Source organism: Schistocerca piceifrons, chromosome 5 (assembly GCF_021461385.2).
Source record: "Schistocerca piceifrons isolate TAMUIC-IGC-003096 chromosome 5, iqSchPice1.1, whole genome shotgun sequence".
NCBI lineage: Eukaryota > Metazoa > Arthropoda > Insecta > Orthoptera > Acrididae > Schistocerca > Schistocerca piceifrons.
In genome coordinates, this window is record NC_060142.1 from 272014399 (window position 1) to 272035054 (window position 20656).

Consider the following 20656-nt stretch of genomic DNA (forward strand, 5'->3'; position numbering starts at 1 on the left):
GACACTTTGGATAGGGTTGGACCCTTGAAGAAAAAAAGAAAAAAAAAACTTGGCACATAGAAAGTAAATGATTAAGGTTGTCAAACAACTAAAGCAAACACAAATTTAGAGTAACTGACATTATAATTATGAGCTTGGGTTTGAAACACACATAACATGCTAACACTTACGTCAATAACAGTGACAGAGCCTGAGTTGTTTGTTATGTCCATAAAAGTATAAATCACTTAGAAATGTCCATTCATTAACCACTGTGTGTTTTTCACACATACTAGTCTCACATGCAACAAAATAACAGTATTTCTCAATAGACTTAAACAAATTACAAATCTTATAATGACACCTATGTAATGGTGCGTCCGTATTATACAGGAGATTAAAAGTGTGATATCATCCGGCAGTGGATGATGGGTTGCGCACTTGTTTTTTATAATATTCAAATGTCTTCAGAGTCTGTCTTTAATATCACTGTTTCTACATGGGTGCTGAATTAGTCTATAGTCTCTTAGGTGCGTCAGTGGCGCTGGATTGATTTCTCCTTGTAAATCATCAAAATACATCATTACAATGCGTAGTTAAATATTATACATTGGCAAATAAATGGCTCTTGGCCTGTTTCATTACTCAAATCAGTGTTTTGTGTGATGAGATGTGGCTGTGTGCACCATCTCAATATAACATTGTTTTCCTTCACATCTTGATCAAAGAATGAAATAATTCACTTCAATGTATGAGATGCGATCTTTTCATAGCACATATTGTCAAGTTGTACCATGCACTGTGACTTTATGATGATGGGACATACACCTTACTTACTGTTGGAGGAAGGGACCCAAAAAGCATCTATACTACGGGGCCTGGAAGATGACGTGCAGTTAATTTCAAAATCTCTAAATTCAAGGTATAACTGTGAAATGTGTCCTATGTACTGGTTTTAACTGTGTATGAAAGCCACTTCCTGCTCCTCGCATTTTTGGTAGCTGCTATAGCAGCAGTGGCCCCATTCGCACCTGTTGAAAATCTTTTAATTAGAAATGTGTTAATAGCAGTGACTAGAAGTGCATTGTGCAATCATGTTGCTCTGTTCCAAGAAACCTACATACAACGTTCAAACCCACGTCCGGCCATCCTGATGTAGGTTTCCCATGATTTCTCTAAATCACTTCAGACAAATTCGGAATGATTCCTTTGAAAGGGCACAGCCGATTTCCTTCCTATCTTTCCCTAATCTGTACTTGTACTCCGTCTCTAATGACCTTGTTGTCGATAGGATGTTTAACACTAATCTCCTCCTCCTCCTCCTCCATCTCCTCCATCACCACCTACATACAATTTGATCTCCTGCGAAGGAACAAAGAACATTTTAACATCCTGTATTTTGTGTACAACTTTTCCAGATATATTAAAATAAGTCTTTTCTGCATGTGATCCTTATCTACCATGAAGGAAGCATAAGCTTTGTTTTCTGCACAGTGTCTTGAAAAATTTCCGTTTTCATAAAACATCACTCCGTCTTGTTTCACAGTGTCAAGTGAACATCTTTTGAGCACTTTTGCTTTCTGTATTTAACTGTTCTTTTTACATGTAAAATTCGGAGTAGGTATTAAAATTCATGGAGAAGAAATAAAAACTTTGAGGTTCGCCGATGACATTGTAATTCTGTCAGAGACAGCAAAGGACTTGGAAGAGCAGTTGAATGGAATGGACAGTGTCTTGAAAGGAGGATATAAGATGAACATCAACAAAAGCAAAACAAGGATAATGGAATGTAGTCTAATTAAGTCGGGTGATGCTGAGGGAATTAGATTAGGAAATGAGGCACTTAAAGTAGTAAAGGAGTTTTGCTATTTGGGGAGCAAAATAACTGATGATGGTCGAAGTAGAGAGGATATAAAATGCAGGCTGGCAATGGCAAGGAAAGCGTTTCTGAAGAAGAGAAATTTGTTAACATCCAGTATTGATTTAAGTGTCAGGAAGTCATTTCTGAAAGTATTCGTATGGAGTGTAGCCATGTATGGAAGTGAAACATGGACGATAAATAGTTTGGACAAGAAGAGAATAGAAGCTTTCGAAATGTGGTGCTACAGAAGAATGCTGAAGATTAGATGGGTAGATCACATAACGAATGAGGAAGTATTGAATAGGATTGGGGAGAAGAGAAGTTTGTGGCACAACTTGACCAGAAGAAGGGATCGGTTGGTAGGACATGTTCTGAGGCATCAAGGGATCACCAATTTAGTATTGGAGGGCAGCGTGGAGGGTAAAAATCGTAGAGGGAGACCAAGAGATGAATACACTAAGCAGATTCAGAAGGATGTAGGTTGCAGTAGGTACTGGGAGATGAAAAAGCTTGCACAGGATAGAGTAGCATGGAGAGCTGCATCAAACCAGTCTCAGGACTGAAGACCACAACAACAACAACAACAATGTGCTCTGTGACACCAGAAGTAGCTGCTACTGTTGACAGTGCTCTGCGAACGTGAAGCAAGTGTTGAAATGAATCTGTTCTCTGTGAGTTGAACTTCTTCATTTCTGAGTGTGGAACTCCATTACATTGGAAAAATGTTTTGCACTGTTCACATGGGCACCTCACAAAATACAGGGCTTTTATAAATGTTCTTTGTTTCTTCGCAGGGGACGAAATCATATGAAGGTTTCTTGGAACACGGGTAGAGTACAGTAAGGACAGTGCACCATGCTTTTCTTGTTAAAACTGTTAGTAGGGTTCTAATGAAGATATTTTCAACAGATGCAAATGGTACCATTGTTGCTATGGCAGCTTGCAAAAACACTTTGTTGGAGCAGCTGCAAGTGGGACAGTAAGTGGCTGTGAAACATGATGAAAACTGGTACATAGGACACGTTTTCCAGTTAGCACATTAATGTAAAGATTAACTGCATGTCTCCTTCTGAATCACAGTTCCTTCAAGGGCCCTGAAGGAATGTTGCTCTTTCAACATTTTTAATAAGAAATGAAATTGTGTCTTACTTTTAATATGTTATATCAGCTTAGTGCCCTACATACTAGTGGCATAAACAATTGAGGTCTGTAGGTCAACTCATTACTAAGTAGTAAATCTCTGAAAATAGGGAAATTGGTGCCTGACCAGTAACTGGATACTCATCCTCAAGCCTTCAAACCTTAATTTATCATAAATAGTTAAAGTTAGGATTATTTGGCAGTTATTTGTAACTGACAAGGAATCTCATGTGATTTCCTAGGCAACTGAAACCTGGAAAATACCAATTTTTGGAATGCTGTGTTTGTGTATCTGCAGAGTTCTTTGGGTGGTATGCTGAAGGTTGTGGGTTTGAGTTCCATTGGATGCTAGATTTTCTACATATTTATCAAAATAACTATTTTTATTCCTTAATTGGTTTAAATATAATTTTGGGTTTCTAATCCTTTGCTGCTTTATTTTAATCATAAATTAACTTTTCTGTCTGCTCTCATTTTTACTTTTAGTCTTCTTTTTTTAATTTTGAATTTCTGCCCATGTGATTTTAGTTAATTTGTTCCTTTTCATCACTTCCTATTTTCACCCACATTATTGCGGTCAGCATTTTAGTTACTAATTTTGCATGACTTTTTGTTTTAGGGTCATTCCCTATTAAGTCATCCAGGGCCCTACACCAACCTGTCACAGATGTTTTTGAAAACCTATATTTGAATTGTATGCATAAAGACCAGAAAATATTCAAAGTTTCATCCAATTCGAACTACTAGTTTCTGAGTTGTCACCATTTAAAGTTTTAGGCTGATTGTATTTCCGAGGGCAATTAAGACGTAACTAAAGTGTACGTGCTTTTACAGAATTGGAAGCAAAATTGTTAGTTTTGAAGCTAGAGCCTTGAAATTTTCACTGTTTTCTTCTAAATTAAACAATGAAACTGATAGATCTACAAAATTCCAATTTATAATGTTCATTCATATTGAAAAACTGTTGTGAAACTCAAAATATTGTTAATTTCAAAATTGTGACGTAGGCGTAGAAAATAATGAGTAGCTGAAACCTCCATCCAGATAACCCAATAAAACCATATATTTTTGAAAACAGCATAAACTTCCCATTAAATGGTGCAAAAAGATTGGTGGGGTTGTGAGTTGTAACAATTTGTTATAAAATTGAAATCAAATTTTGTAATTTACTTTATAAAATACATGTTTGATACAGTAATTAAATATTTGAAGTCAATACAACTGTGAAAACACCAGATGAACTCAAGTTTTATATATCAGTATTTTAAAATAAGATGCATGCATTGAGAATTTTACAAAATAGGTGTCCTTACGTTTGGGTACATGAGTTGGTGATTATTCGTTTTCAAACAAATCCTTTCTATAAAAAGTTTTTGACGACCTTAAATTTTATTAATTATTTAGTTGAAGTATTATATTAAGTTTATATGAAGCAGTATGTGCAATAATTACATTTAAATTCCCGTTCTCTCTCTCTCTCTCTCTCTCTCTCTCTCTCTCTCTCTCTGTTCCATGTTTTGATGATTTCCTTTCGGGAATTAGCATCAATCTTATGATGTGCAGAACTGAGATGCTACCTCTGGAGGAGCTGTTACACATAGAAGATGGGCTGGTGGAACAGGATATCTGTCTTCTTTTTTAGGCCAAAAGAAAGTTTCTGCTGGTCCGTGAGGGTGCATAAAAATGTCGTAGTCCCCTTCTTCTTCATTGAAACCCAGAACCATTCCTATCCAGCAGTTTAGCTCATAAATGCATGCAACCAAAGAATGTAGGTTAGGTTTAATAGTCAGGATAGTCATAAAAGTATTTTGTTTCAAAAAATTTCCGAGTCTGAACTTACTCATTTGGCTGTAATTTCTTTGCAAGAAGCTGTCTTAAAATAATGGAAACTTCTTGTATCCGGTATTGTTTGACCCATTTGAATTCTAGTTTCAAGCATTGTTCTTTTAGTTTAAATTTCTTCTTCCTTTAAAAAGAAAAAATAATTTTTGACAATAAATTTTTGCAAAAATTGGTCATTTGTTCAGTGTTTAGTATCTGCTGTCTTTGCCTACTGCCCTAAAAGTTTTTCTTGGTGACAATTCTCTTAACTGTGCCCCCGATCCCATCGCATGTTGTTTTACCTTGACTCATAGCATGAAATCACCAGCTTGCATTTAATTTAAAATCTTCATAATGAAAACAGAAATTACCATGCTTTTGAAGTTTTTGTACTGAGCATGGCAACCATCTGTAAAATACTCAATTTGGTCAATGTCAGGAAAATTTAGTTTTATGAAATCTATGTTTTTTTTTTCTTCCCCTCCCCCCTTGTACTGAATAAACAAATAGTACATCATGCTTTAGATCATTTGAAACACAATATTGTTTCTTTTATGGCAGAATCTTCATTTTTAGAAAAAATCATTACTGGATGAATTGAGCAGCTCAAGTGGTCCCAGTGTTAGGATTGCAGTTCATTTTGTAGAATGAAGTTACAGTTTTCTACAAAATCTGTAAGAACTAAAACCTCATTAAATGCCAAATCTTCTTTTCTCTGTTTCATGTAAGGGTTTTGAGTGTTTGTGATGTAAGAATGAGGTATCAGAGACTCAATTTTTTATAGTAAAATCAGTAAACTCCTTGCAAGGTAGTAGCATTGTTTGTAAAGTCCTTCTGCCATCACTTGAAAAACTACTGTGAAAATTTATGTCTTTATCTTCATCATAGTCTTCTAGTATTTCTCTTGGATGTAGCTGCAGTGATTCCCTTTTTTCGGGCACACATCACAATGTCTTATCATACAGTCCCCGTTTTGTCTACCACAAACCAATTTGTCCATCATAGTGTGTATTGATTTTTTATCATGCTGGTTCAGAGTGTTTGCTAAAAGCTCAATGTTTTGGTGGTACAAGCAGGCACACATTATGTGAGTTTCAGGTGAACCAGCAAGCACACACCATTTCGGTCTCTAGGAGCAAAATTTGGAAAATCCAATTTTAATATTTGTGTTTTTCTTTAAACGCCATAAATAGTTCCTCTAAGTTGCATTAAGGAATTCTTTTCTGCTTGTAAACATTTTTTTTTAAAATAATAACTTTGTCTTTATCAACCGGCAACATGTAAGAAAATTCATCGTCTTCATAAAGCAGTTCTTGGGGAAGGGTTCTGCCATGTTTGGGTTCCATCAGAGCCAAAATACCTTTCTCATTTGCAAGCGTTCTGGCTTTTCCCACTAAATATTCTGATACATTATATTTTTCAGCTGCTTTTCTGCGAGACCAAGACTTTGGAGTGATTGTTAATATCTGTATTTTTTCCTTTTTGCGTAGGTTTGTCTTGAGTTTTTCCTTTATAGCATCCACTAAATGATCAAGATCCTCGTATTTTGTCTTCAGTTCATTACCTTGAGTCATACTGTCATATTCACTTGAATAGTTGGCTTCTTATGCTTTCAAAACAAATGACAACTTTTTTAACCTAGCCTTTTGCCTTATTAAACTTCTTTTTAGCATATTTTTCTTAGATTGGGTAGATAATGACTGAAGTTTAAGTGGTGTCACATTCAACCCTAAAATAATTTCTACTACTCTTTTTGCATTGGCTAATTCACTCTCATTTGCTTCATCACTTTCAGGAAGAGCAATATCTTCATGATCTAAAGTAGGTGTTGCCTGATTCTACAGTTTTCTACATGTACTGCACAACAGCTTCCATGGCACTAAAATTATGCCCTTATTTTCCTTAACATATTTTGCTTTTTCCAGAGTAATTATTCTCAAATCTTTATTTCTTGTTAAAGGTACAGAATGTTTCTTAAATGGATCACAACAGGATTTTTGGTTCTTTTCAAAATACTTTAAAAAATAACACAAATGATGGGAACAAATATCATCTGTTTCACTGTTGTGCTTATTAGTACGTCAAACTAAAATTTCTTCTTCTTTAGACAACTTTTCCGAAACTAAATAAATGTCTTTGCTTTTTATCAGCAAAGTATTTTCACATGAAAAATTTAGTAATGAACCTACTGAACACACAAATTAGTTTCATTTTTACTTGAACTTGCTCTTATCTCTGTGATAAGAAAACACACACACAAAACAATAGTTTTAAAAATAAAATTATAACTGTTTCTATAACAATTATTTAAAATGTCACTAAGCACAACAAAACACTAGGCAGTTAACTTGAACAGAGCCAAACGCACACTTATAGACTTGCAGTAAAGGCAGGCTGTGGTTGGAGGGAGGATTTCATGTCCTGGCTTGAATTTCATGTCAGCAGGCAGACTGCTGACTGGTGAACTTTTCATGTGCATACTTGCATAGTAGTACTGTCTTATCTGAACTTCACCACACTACTCATGACTCCCAAAATGTTGTATGTATCTTGACTTTAAATTCAGCTAAATAAAACAGAAAAGATAAATAAAATTACAACTACAGTAAAATCTTTGCCCCATTTTAAAAATACATAACAAAAAATGTACTAATTAATTACTGTTTTAAGTAATTGTTCTTCCAAGTTATAGTTCTAAAGACTTTTACTTCTACAGAACTTCTACTATAACCATTTTGAATCTTAAAACAGCCTTTCTATACATTTTGAACAGGTGCAAGGTGTTTTGGTTTCAATATAAGATAAAATTTTACATCTCAGAACCCCATCAATTTTTTGCACCATTTGAAAGGTAAGTTTGTCAGAATTTTGTAGATCTATCAGTTTCAGTGTTTAATTTGGAAGAAAGCAGTGAAAATTTCAAGGCTCTAGCTTCAAAACTAAAGATTTTGCTTTGAATTCTGTAAAAGCAGGCTGGCTTTAGTTATGTCTTAATTGCCCTCGGAAATACAATCAGCCTAAAACTTTAAATGGTGATAACTCAGAAATTACCTAACAGAATTGAATGACACTTTGGATATTTTGTTATCTTTATGCATACATTTCACATATAAATTTTGGAACAAATCCAAAAACCTTGGTTTTTACATCTACTTTTGACTGGATGATTTGGCATGGAATAACACTTTAGTGGTAAAACTTGTCATTCAGATCTTAATCTGCTTTATTTTGCCCATGATCCAAGAAAATATTTGTCAAAATTAACACAAAAATGATCCAAGAAAATATTTGTCAAAATTAACACAAAAATGTCCAGCTGGTAACAAAAACAATTTTTTGACAGTGTAAATTAATTTTGTCTTTTTTTAGTAATACATTGGTATTTTTTAATATTTAAATATTACAGTAGATAAATAAAAATAATTGCAATCATGCAGACAAAATTCCATAAGAAAAAAGAATAAAAATGAGCTGAAATAAAAAAGATTATATTGCAACTAATTAATTGAATAAAAATAAACAGTTATTTCGATAACGATAAAACATAAATGCTGTTTGCTAGGTTGTGGTGCCATTTGGAAAAGCATTGTGATTTTTAAGGCTCTAATGGATACTGAGGAATTCTGTTTTGTCAATAATTCACAAATGCATATGCACCTAGGTAAACGGCTGAAGGATGTGATACCTGGTGCCCTAACCTACACAGTCTTATAGTTGCTTTCTAAAAGCTGATCCCACCCGTAGGGACCTCTCCTTGTTAGTCAATAACATAAGACATAAATGCAAACAAATAAATCCAAATTTAATTTTATCCTTGTTTATTAGAAACAAATTTAAGGCTGAACACATTATTTCCTTCATTACATATCGTTTAAATTTTATGAGTAATATAACAGGAAAATTGAAACTTTCTTTTAAATGAACTGTAACAGGCACTAATTTACTTACTTCCCGCGTTATATTTACAAAGCTAGCTACCAACACCTGATTAACTCACTGGTGCCCAGAATTATTGAGTTTAGTTTTTCTGCTCAAAAATAGTTGTAGGTTTTGTAACAAGTTTACATGAAAAACACAATTTAATTTTCACTTTGTCATGGGCATTGATGTCAACTAAAGTTGTCAATGGGCACTTCAAATGAAACACATTTCCAAATTTATTACAATATTTATTTTTCTAACATTCAGATTACACAGCTCTAAAAAATATTTTTTTTTTTCGTTGCCAGGGAAATTTGAACGAAAATGGGATATTGTTATTATACTCATTCCGAGTATATTTGTACTTTTTCCAAATTGGCTCTGGTTTTTGAGATATAGGTTATTTGTGGAAATGAGAGTTTCATGTGGATAATATCGACTGCAGGGTCCATATATGGTGTAATGTATTTGCTACCTGTTTTTTAATTAGTGATATTGTACTATCTTTATTAAACAATTGTGCTCAGGGAGTGCATCTGTGTGGTTGAGGATTACATCATGCAAACATCACACTGTCAGCATGTGTTCAGTCCTGTTGTGCGGTGCGTGTGTTGAAGATATTGAGGGTTGTGCAGATTTGAATTCGGCGGTACTCGACATTCATTTGTTGGCCGAGATAATCCCTGCAACAGCCGATAGGTAGCGTTCAGTGTAAACAAGAAAAATGGCGATGGTCGAAAGTCACACACATGTGCAGTGCAGCTTCAAGGAGATAGAACCTTTTCATCGTGACGTAGCAAATAAGAGGTGAGTATTCATTTCACACAAAACAATTAATGATGTTTGTTGGATGTGATTGACATGCAAATACAAGAAAGTTCTGCATAATATGTAGTATTTGTGCAATTTTGTTTTAGGAAAACATGAGTTCTTCACGCCGTCTTTGCGTGAACCATCCAGATGAGTTCTGCTACATTTGTGGTGAATACGTTCTTCAAAAGAACAGGAAGACTATCACTCCTTTTGTGAAGGAAGCGTATCTGGCATATTTCGGAATTAAACTTGGCGATCAAGACAAGGCATGGGCACCCCATAAAGTTTGTAAATGCTGTGTGGAGTTCTTACGGCAGTGGACAAAATGAAAAAGGAAAAGCTTAAACTTCGGAGTGCCTATGGTATGGCGAGAGCAGAAGAACCATACAGATGATTGCTATTTTTGCATTGTTAATGTGAAAGGTTTTAATAGGTTCAAAAAACGAAAGTGGGAATATCCCGATTTGGAGTCAGCAAGAAGACCGGTGGTGCACAGCAACGATGTTCCTGTACCGACCTTCACAACATTACCCACGCTAACATCATCAGATGACGATGTGCACGGCGAGGAATGTACAAGTAGTGGTTTGGAATACGAAGGACGTGAGACACAACCCCAGCAGTTCGACCAGAAGGAGCTCAGTGACTTGATACGAGAACTCAATCTTTCAAAGCAAGCATTAGAACTCTTAGCATCCAGGCTTAAGGAAAAGAACTGTCTTCATCCAAGCGTTAAAATAACAGCTTACCGGACGAGAGAAGAAAACCTTCTTCCATACTTCAACCAAGAAGAGGTTATAGTGTATTGCAGCAATATACCTGGACTTTTACTTGAATTGGGGCTGCCGGAATATAGACCAGAGGACTGGCGTCTCTTCATAGACAGTTCCACTAGAAGTTTAAAATGTGCTCTCCTACACAATGGCAATCGTTACGCATCTATTCCAATTGCCCACTCAACAAAACTTTGTGAAGCATATGCTAACATCAAGATGGTTCTGCAGAAAATTCAGTATATGCAGCACCAGTGGTTGATTTGTGTTGATTTGAAAATGGTGAACTTCTTGCTTGGACAACAAAGTGGGTACACAAAGCACCCATGTTTTATCTGCATGTGGGATAGTAGGGCAAAGCACGAACATTGGAAGCAGAAAACATGGCCTCCAAGGGAACATATGGCTGTTGGTGAAGCAAACATCATTAATGAACCTCTGGTTAGTAGGGACAAGATTGTTCTTCCACCATTACATATTAAGTTAGGACTAATGAAGCAATTCACCAAAGCTTTAGACAGAAATGGTAATTGCTTCACATACATCTGCAATACGTTCCCTGGACTCAGTAGTGAAAAACTTAAGGCAGGAATATTTGATGGTCCTCAAATTCGCAGGCTCATCAACGATACCAATTTTACAAGTGTCATGACTGTCACTGAAGCATCGGCCTGGAACAGTTTTGTCGCTGTTGTAAAATGTTTTTTGGGCAATCATAAAGCTCCCAATTACGAGGAACTGGTCAAAAACATGCTCACTAACTTTCAAAACTTAGGAGCTAACATGAGCATAAAATTGCACTTCCTTCACAGCCACTTGGATCGATTTCCTCGTAATCTAGGTGATTTCAGTGAGGAGCAAGGAGAGCGGTTCCATCAAGATATGAAAGGAATAGAGGAAAGATATAAAGGAAGATGGGACAGGCATATGATGGCAGATTATTGCTGGAATCTGCAACGTGACTGTTCTGAAGAGACCTATAAAAGGAAAGCGCGCAGGAAGCGGCTCGTCATGGACGGAAAATGATATACTTATAGAGAAACTTTTCAATTATGTTTTATACGTGGACAAATGCCTATCAGGTTTTCATAGAAGCTATTTATAAAGATTATTTTCTTTTTTTCATTGTAGTTTGTAGCGCTCGAGTTCAGTATTAGCAATTTTTTCTAATTTTTTGAATAAATCATGCATTATCTCAAAAACTAGAGCCAAACTGCATAAATGGTTGCTATATTCGTCCTCAGCACCACTAACCCATCCTAAAGCCACTCAAATATCCTTGGCAAGAAAATGAGTGTTGACCAGTGTTATCTTTCTATGCAACTTGCAAATCTGTTTGCGAAACAATAAAATTTATTAATTTCTCAGAGAAAAATTTTTGAAAAGAATCCAGTGGGGATTTTATTGTATTTGAAAGCAGACTGTAAGAATCACTAACTACTTTTACTTTCCAGCTTGGGTTCTTCATTTATTCCCAAGTTGAGGTGATGGTTTTATACACGATACCATCCTCGAGAGTTTAGATATGAGTGGAGGCTCTGCAGAGTCATCAGTGTATTCTGCTGCTTCTTGGCTTACTCCCCTCACGGCAAAATTTTTACTTGGCCTCCCTTTCTTCTTTCCCTTCATATTTATTACAGTTGTCATTGGAGTCTCTGCACAAACCTCAGCTTCTATCACCTTTAGCCCTTGACTTAATCTGCTCACTGCACAATTCTGACGTGATGTGCACTTCCTATTTCCTTCAATATTTGCAGCAGGAGGTGTAGTGTGAATGTCAATTTCTTCTTGTATTTACAACATGTTCACTTTCCTCAAACTGAACTAGTGCCTGTCCCATTGGTATATGTGCATGGAGATGACATGGTTTTCCTTGAACTTCATGATCTGATAAATCAGAATCATCAGTATCTCCACCTCGTGCTTCATAAGGAGGTATGATACCAACTGATCACATTGTCCTGTCTCAATCTGCTTCAAGAAAATTTATTATTTCATCCACAATCCATAAATTATCATCAGAACTGAAAAACAACACAAGTACCCAGTATGGCAACTAAAGATGCCAGACATATCTTCCCCAACATAAATGATGCTAAATACAAATTCCAAAGGAATCCTATGTATAATTTAGACCATTTATTAAAAGACAGCAAAGAAAATTTACTTCAAATTCTCATATGGAAATGAAGTCCCAAGCTTCTTGACAGAGCATAGAGACCCGCACCACCGTACTAGGCCAGGTCCTAATGGAGGTGGTTTGCCGTTTCCTTCCTCTGACCGTAATGGGGATAGATGATGATGAAGACAACCCATCACCACCCAGTTATCTCGGGGTAGTTGAAAATTCCTGACCCCGCCGGGAATCGAAACCAGGACTCCGTGCTCGGGAAGCAAGAACACTACCGCGAGACCATGAGTTGCGGACAAAAATTCTCATATATTGTTCAGTACTAACAGATTTAACATTTGTAAGGAACAGCAGTGGACTGAATACTTGACTTCAAATTTTAAATGACAAAGAAAAGAAAAGTGTCTGTAACTGCTTCCAACAGTTAAATTGTGTACAGCATTATCATTGTTGCCATCATTAATTTTTAAAATCATTTGCAACTTTAGTTGTCACTGGACATTAATGGGTTAACAACTTCAGTTAACAGTAGTGTGAAATCACAGCACCTCATCTGGCATACACTGAACTCCCTTAATATAATTTTTTTTTATTTATGAAAACCCCAGAACTTTGTTCCTTGTTCTGTGATTGTGAAATGATTTTTATTTGTTAATTGATGAAGGGTTTGCTGTAGTTTTTAAGACATAGAACTCTATATTGTGAAAAGGATAGATTGTTGCTCACCATGTAGAGGAGACATTGTGTCACAGACAGGCACAACAGAAAGGCTGCTGTACATCTAAGCTTTGGTTAAAGGCCTTCTCAAGTAGAAAACAAGCACACGATAACTGTCTCTGGCTGCTGAGGCTGAACTGCCCACAGCAGCTGCACCTGTTGGCGGTGGTGTTAAGGAAGAGGCTGGGGACAAGGAGGGTAGTGTGTGTGTGTGTGTGTGTGTGTGTGTGTGTGTGTGTGTGTGTGTGTGTGTCCCTTCTAATTTAGAAGGAAGCCTTTTGGCTGAAAGCTTAAATGTATAGCAGTCTTTTAGTGATACCTCAGCAACTCAACGTCTCCTCTAAATGGTGAGTAGCAATCTATCCGTTTCGTAATATTGTCATTATTCTGTCCTGGATTTTCCATTGTCTGCAGATTCTGTATTTGGAAGAGTGGAACTGAAATCACTGTCTAGGTATCCAGATGACAGGCGAATGATGGTAGGCTTCCAATGAACAGATCTAACAAGGGGAGGCCGCGAATTGTGAAATTCAGATTGGATTCATACTGCGCATAATAAAAGCTCATGGCCAGAGGTGTAATGTGGCAAAGCACCAAGATGCACTTCTCAGCCGTTGTCGAGAAAATCGACAGTTAAAAGAAACCGTTGCAGTGAAATACTCTCTACGATTAATGATTTTCTACAACGTCATAGCTCAGCGGTAAGCGCACTATATATATATATATATATATATATATATATATATATATATATATATATATATATATATATATATATATATAAAACAAAGATGAGGTGACTTACCGAACAAAAGCGCTGGCAGGTCGATAGACACACAAACAAACACAAACATACACACAAAATTCAAGCTTTCGCAACAAACTGTTGCCTCATCAGGAAAGAGGGAAGGAGAGGGGAAGACGAAAGGAAGTGGGTTTTAAGGGAGAGGGTAAGGAGTCATTCCAATCCCGGGAGCGGAAAGACTTACCTTAGGGGGAAAAGAGGACAGGTATACACTCGCACACACGCACATATCCATCCACACATACAGACACAAGCAGACATATATATATCCCGGCAATCAGTTGCAACAATTATGCATATAATAAGTTGTTGAAAGTCATTTGTCGTGGAAAAACTGGCGACTTCGAACATCATTATGTTTTCCGCAAACAAAGTTGTATTTCACAAATGTTATTAATTGTCTTCATAATGTTAACCACATATACTTAACGGAAGACGTAGAAACGAATACGTATAGCGTAAGTCAAACGTTCGAATTAGAATAGAGACCCCACGAACACAAACTTGCTGTGGCAGGTATGAAATATAAACTCCGTTACTCGCTCGTTACACTTTAAGAACAGATGTTGAATGGGCTGAAACGAGCCGCCCCATAACAGCGTAGTTGCCTGCTAACTTCGAAAGAAGGTAGATGCGGTCCCTAGCACAACTTATAACATCGTCGAGAATCAGTGCGGACGGGACAGCTTTGGTACACCCTGTTAAACAAACGGAAAAATGGAGGCGGTACAATTGGAGAGCGATCCGCCTTCACCAACATGCATAAGCAATTCATTAATAGTTTATGAATATAATAGAAGGAAACAGTCCACGTGGGAAAAAATATATCTAAAAAACAAAGATGATGTGACTTACCAAACGAAAGCGCTGGCACGTTGATAGACACACAAACACACACAAACATACACACAAAATTCTAGCTTTCGCAACCAAAAAAAAAAGTTGCATGGAGCGCGATTCGATCCGGCGACCTTCGGATTACGAACCCGAGCACTTACCACTGCACCACCGCACTGTAGAAAATTACTAATCGTAGAGAGTATTTCACCGCAACGGTTTCTTTTAACTGTCGATTTTCTCGACAACGGCTGAGAAGTGCATCTTGGTGCTTTGCCACATTACACCTCTGGCCATGAGCTTTTATTATGCGCAGTATGAATCGAATCTGAATTTCACAATTGGCGGCCTCCCCTTGTAAGCCAATTTGTTTCCTAGCCCTTATCATCCAGTTAAAGCTGTCCCACATTTATTATTTTTATTTTATTTCATGTTTCGTAGATCTTGGTAGCGAGTGAATCGCAAGGATATGGAATGTGTCAGATTCTATGTAGTTTAAATACAACTTGTATAAACACAATGAAAAGATACAATGTAAATAAAAATCAACTAAACAACAACACAGTCAATTAACAGAAAATTGTGTTTCATGTGTTAAGAATGAGTGATATATTTATGGTATGGAATGTGTCAGATTATACACATTTGAAATACATCTTACATAAACAAAAGAAAAGATGCAATGTAAATAAGATATCAGCTAAACAGCAGCACAGTCAGTTAACAGAACATTTTCGTTTCACATTTTAAGGATGTGTAATACATATAGGAGTCAAGATAAACGAAATATTCAAAAGGAAGTACAGGAATACCAATAAATAATTGTCATATGCCTACAGTAATACTCAAAATAAAATTAATTTTACTAAGTTTACAACACTTACAAATTTAGGGATTATATACATTTTCTTTCATGTGTCCATCAACTGTATAAAAAGATTTCTCTATCAGGTACTCCTTGAGTGTTTGTTTGAATGCTGGCAATCTTTTGTGAAGGCGTTTGATGTGTGGTGGGAGAGCATTAAACAGCTTAATGCTGGAGTAATAAGCTCCTTTGTGAACCATAGTGAGTCTTTTCAGTTCAATGTGCAGACACTTATTGGTTCTTGTTTTATAGCCACGAAATTGGCTTGTTATCTTTGTAGATAGAAGGGTTTTTACAGACAAAGGTCAACAAGGAAAAGATATATTGTGAGGATGTAGTAAGGATCCCCATCTTTCGAAACAAGCGCATGCAAGAGTGCCTGTGATGGTGGACACCACTCATTAATTTAATGGCCCTTTTTTTTCCCTAATAATAGCCGAAGTATGAAGTCTTGATGGTGTCTACTTCAGCCACTGAAGCAATAACCTGTAGTGCAAATATTGCTGAGCTAAGTGTTTTATAAACATGAAGAATGTGCGCTGACCAGTTACATTTGCTGTCTATATAAGCACCCAGGAATTTTGTAACCTCAGCTTTTTGTATTTATTTGCACTTATTGTTAATTTTTTCCAGATTTCTTTGTGGAGTATGGAATCCCATATAAAGGGTTTTATCTGCATTGAGTGAGAGACTGTTTGAAGAAAACCAGTTTACAATGAAAACTTTATTCATAGTTTGTTAAAGATTGTTGTCTGTAAAATCATCAGTTAGAATTGTAGTAAATTTACTGTTTGTATCAGAACAAAGTGGTAGATCATTAATGAAGATGAGAAATAGCGGTGGACCCAAAACAGAGCCTTGTGGCACGCAACAACTTACTGAGCCACACTGAGATGAGGCAGGTTCTCTGGATGAGCCATTCAGCATTACAGTCTGCTTTCGGTCCTTTAGGTATGATTGGAGCCACGAACCAACGGTACCACCCAAACCATAATAGTCTGCCTTTTTCAAAAGGATTAGATGGTTTACACAATCAAAAGCTTTTGAGAGGTCACAAAAAATACCTACTGGAGACCTTTCTTTGTTCACGGCTTCCAGAAATGCAGAATACTGCTTGTTTTGTAGAAAGACCAGCACGAAATCCAAACTGACTCTTCTTTAGAATATTGTGAAAGCTAAGATGATTGACAATCAACTTGTGCTTGAGTTTTTCAAGAATTTTTGAAAATATGGTTAAGAGGTAGATTGGGTGATAGTTTGTAACATTGTTTTTCTCATCTTTTTTAAAGAGTGCTATCACTACAGCTAGTTTTAGCCTGTTGGGGACTATTCCTTCTTGCAGAGATGTATTGAATATGTTGCATAAGACTGGACATCTATATTGATAGCAATATTCCACTATTTTACGGGAAATATTGTCCTCACCAAAAGACTTCTTATTTTTTAATGAGGTAATAATTCTTTCTGTCTCTCTTACTGTAACATGAGGTAAGGATAATTTTGGGGTCTATTACTGATAGTGTTCTGTAGAAGAGCCAATGACTTGTCCACAGAACCTTTGTAAGCCTGTCTTCTCTGCTGCTGACAAAGTGCCTGTTGAAGATTTCTTCAACCATTTCAGCTTTCTTTACAATATTGGTACCTTGTTTAATTTCAGTGGGTATCTTGCTTTATTACATTCCAAATTGTTTTTATTTTGTTGGCAGACTTATCAATTTAATATTTTTTGACTTATTTATTATGACATATTTTTTGACTTATTTATTACCTTCTTTAGAATGCTACAGTAAAGTTTGTAGTGCTGACATTTCTTTGGATCATTACAAGTTCTGAGGGGATAATACAGCATCCTCTTTGTTGTGCAGGATGTTTTTATTCCTGCCGTGATCCATGACTTATTGACAGTCCTTGCATGACGGTTTCTAATTATTTTCTTGGGAAATGTGGCTTCAAAGGTAGACATAAATTCATTCAGAAATGTATTGTACTTTTTGTTCACTCTGTTTAATTGAAAACGAGACTCCAGTCTCTCTTGCAGGCTGGTGTTGAAATTTTGGAGGGTTTCATCATTTATTATCCTAGAAGATTTCCAAGAATTTTCAGAACTGTTACTCAGATTGATGTCAGTGAGAGTAAGCAATTGACCACCATGATCAGAAAGGCCAAGAACTGGACGTACACTGATAATGTTGACTCTCTACTTATCTATAAATATGTTGTCAATCAGACTGACAGTTCTGTGTGACTCTAGTTGGAAAATTTACTACTGTCATCAGATTATAAGAATCAACTAGATGTTCTAGATCTGCTTTACCGTTGCTTTCATTTAGGAAATCTACATTGAAATCACCTGTAATTATTAGATCCCTGGATTTTGAGTACATTTGCGATAAGACAGAATCTAACTGCGTGAGGGACACCTTTATGTTCCCTGAGGGAGCTCTGTATAGTGCTAACACTACAACTGTACGGTCACCTACAGTAATTTCTACGGCACATATTTCAATATCTTGTTCAATACGGTGACTCTTTAAATTCAATGTGCTATATGATATGTTATTTTTTAAGTAAATTACCACTCCACCATTCTTCATGATAGATCTACTGTAATGTGTTGTTAGACAGTATCCACTGAGGTGTAACATTTCAACATTTCTCATATGGTGTTCACTAAAGCATAAAACATCAGCATCCTTTATCTCTTGTGGATCATCTAAAAGAACACAAATTTTGTTAACTTCGTAAGTCGTCTTACATTATGGTGAAAAATTGTCATCGCTTTGGTATTTGCTGAAAGCAGCTGCTTTCGCCTAAAAAAGTATTTATTTGTGGGCTCAGAAACAATAGGCTCATTGTTAAATGTTTCACAGAAATTCTGAATCTTGAAAATTAATCTGATGGGATTGCTGGAGCCATTTGAGGGGAACAGGTCCCAGGTGAGGAGATATTTTGTTGATTTCTTTCATGATTGGTGCATTTAAGAGTATCTAAGGTATGTTTGCCTCTCCGCTTAAGGTGCATGCCATGTCTGGTAAACAACTCTTTCCACTCATTTCTACTGCTTCAAAAAGTGTTTATATGGATGCTGTGATCATCTTTAGCATTGCTGCTTCTTTTTTTTTCTGGGTCAAGCATCAAGAAATCAGTGTTGCTTTGGTATTGAGATATTCTGAATCACAGAAATCTTTATCCTATAGTAAAGATTGTTCTGTAATAAGTTGGTCATTAAATATGTCACATGACAGTTGAACTCCCGTTATGGAAGAATATATTGTACTATCTCTTTGTTTCAGGTTGCATGACAGGAATGATACCACATCTAACAGAGTTGATTCCATACCTGATAAATTGCCTGTCAGACAAAAAAGCATTGGTGCGAGCTATTACTTGCTGGACTCTCAGCCGCTATTCTCATTGGGTTGTCTCACAGCCTCATGACAGCTATCTGAAACCACTGATGACAGAGGTTATTTCTTACACTAAGTACACAATAATAATTGTACTTAATTATTGCAGAGTATGGCAGAACATCCTCCTCATAATTATTTTCTGTTTCTGTTGTGCAGTTACTGAAGCGCGTACTGGACAGTAATAAGAGAGTACAAGAAGCAGCATGTTCGGCATTTGCTACACTGGAAGAGGAGGCATGTACTGAACTAGTGCCATATCTTGGGTTCATCCTGGAGACATTAGTGTTTGCCTTTAGCAAGTATCAGGTAATACCCATTGCAAAAACCAAAACTTTTATATATGTTATGGCAGTGGCAGTTCCTTGGTAAAACATAAATAATGGAAGAAGTAAAAGTGACAGTTTACAATATAGTAGATGCATTGAGTGTCCATTAAGCAAACAGATGTTTTAGAAGTGTTTGGGCTAATTCATAGACTGTTAGACAGATGAAACAGTCAACATTTTCAATCTGGCATTCCACTTGAACACATTCTTAAAGAAAAATTTTATGCATGCTTTTTGCTTAATTTTAAACTTGCAGCATTGATTTGTTTACTTGTTTAATAATCCGAGTAGAAATCTGCTCACTTGTTAATTTGACACACATAATATGGAATATTTTGTGAATTGACGATGATTTATGTTTTATTAAAGCACAAAAATCTGTTGATTCTGTATGATGCAATTGGAACACTGGCAGACTCCGTGGGCCATCATCTGAATAAGCCGGAGTACATCAACATGTTAATGCCACCACTTATTCAGAAATGGAACATATTAAAGGACGAAGACAAAGACCTTTTCCCACTTCTGGAGGTAAGCTGCACTTTAAGAAAACTTGTACTTTGGGATTAGCTGTTGCAGTTAATGTGTACTAAATTATTTGCAAATAAAAAAAATGCTAACAAAAAGTTCATTGTACATAATGTATTAAATTAAGCAAAACATTTTTTTCAGTGCCTGTCAAGTGTAGCAACAGCACTGCAGAGTGGATTCCTGCCATACTGTGAGCCTGTGTATCGAAGATGTGTTTCTCTTGTTGAACAGACACTTAATCAACACATTGTAAGTGCACACTTTTCTTTCTAACGTGTTTTAAAAGAGCTTCACTTTGGTAGTATCATGTTGCAGTTTATTCCTGAAAACTATGTTCCTGGAATACAATAGTTGAGATGCGGTAAAGCTGTTCTAAGATTCTATGGACTAGGTGCCCCTTCAGTGGCTCAGAAAAATAGATGGCAGATACATTTGTAAATTGGTTGTGTTCTGGTCCATTGTAAGATATCGATAATGTGTTTTCTTCTGTTAATGCTGTATAGATAGTTTAAAATGTGTGTTATTTCCTTGAGCAGTTGCATTTGACCTTTGCAGATTCATCATCATTGTTATTGTCAACTTTTGTAAGTGTTCAACTTATTACATGAAACTCCTGTCAGAGGAGTAAGAGTTCCATCCAAAAGCCTTTGATACGTTGAAATCTCACAGGTCAAAATCTATTTTTAATTCTGTATCTGTGATGTAAGCGATAAACACCAGTATTGC

General features: G+C 36.2%; 1 protein-coding gene across 1 annotated transcript in view; it reads left to right on the forward strand.

Moving 5' to 3' along the window:
• The window catches only part of LOC124798024 (transportin-1), a 156497-nt gene that overhangs the window by 89596 nt on the left and 46245 nt on the right, over positions 1-20656 (forward strand). The window contains exons 10-13 of the mRNA XM_047261234.1: positions 18957-19129; positions 19230-19379; positions 19769-19930; positions 20072-20179. Of these exons, the coding sequence (XP_047117190.1) occupies positions 18957-19129; positions 19230-19379; positions 19769-19930; positions 20072-20179 (593 nt within the window). The remainder of the gene's footprint in view (positions 1-18956; positions 19130-19229; positions 19380-19768; positions 19931-20071; positions 20180-20656) is intronic.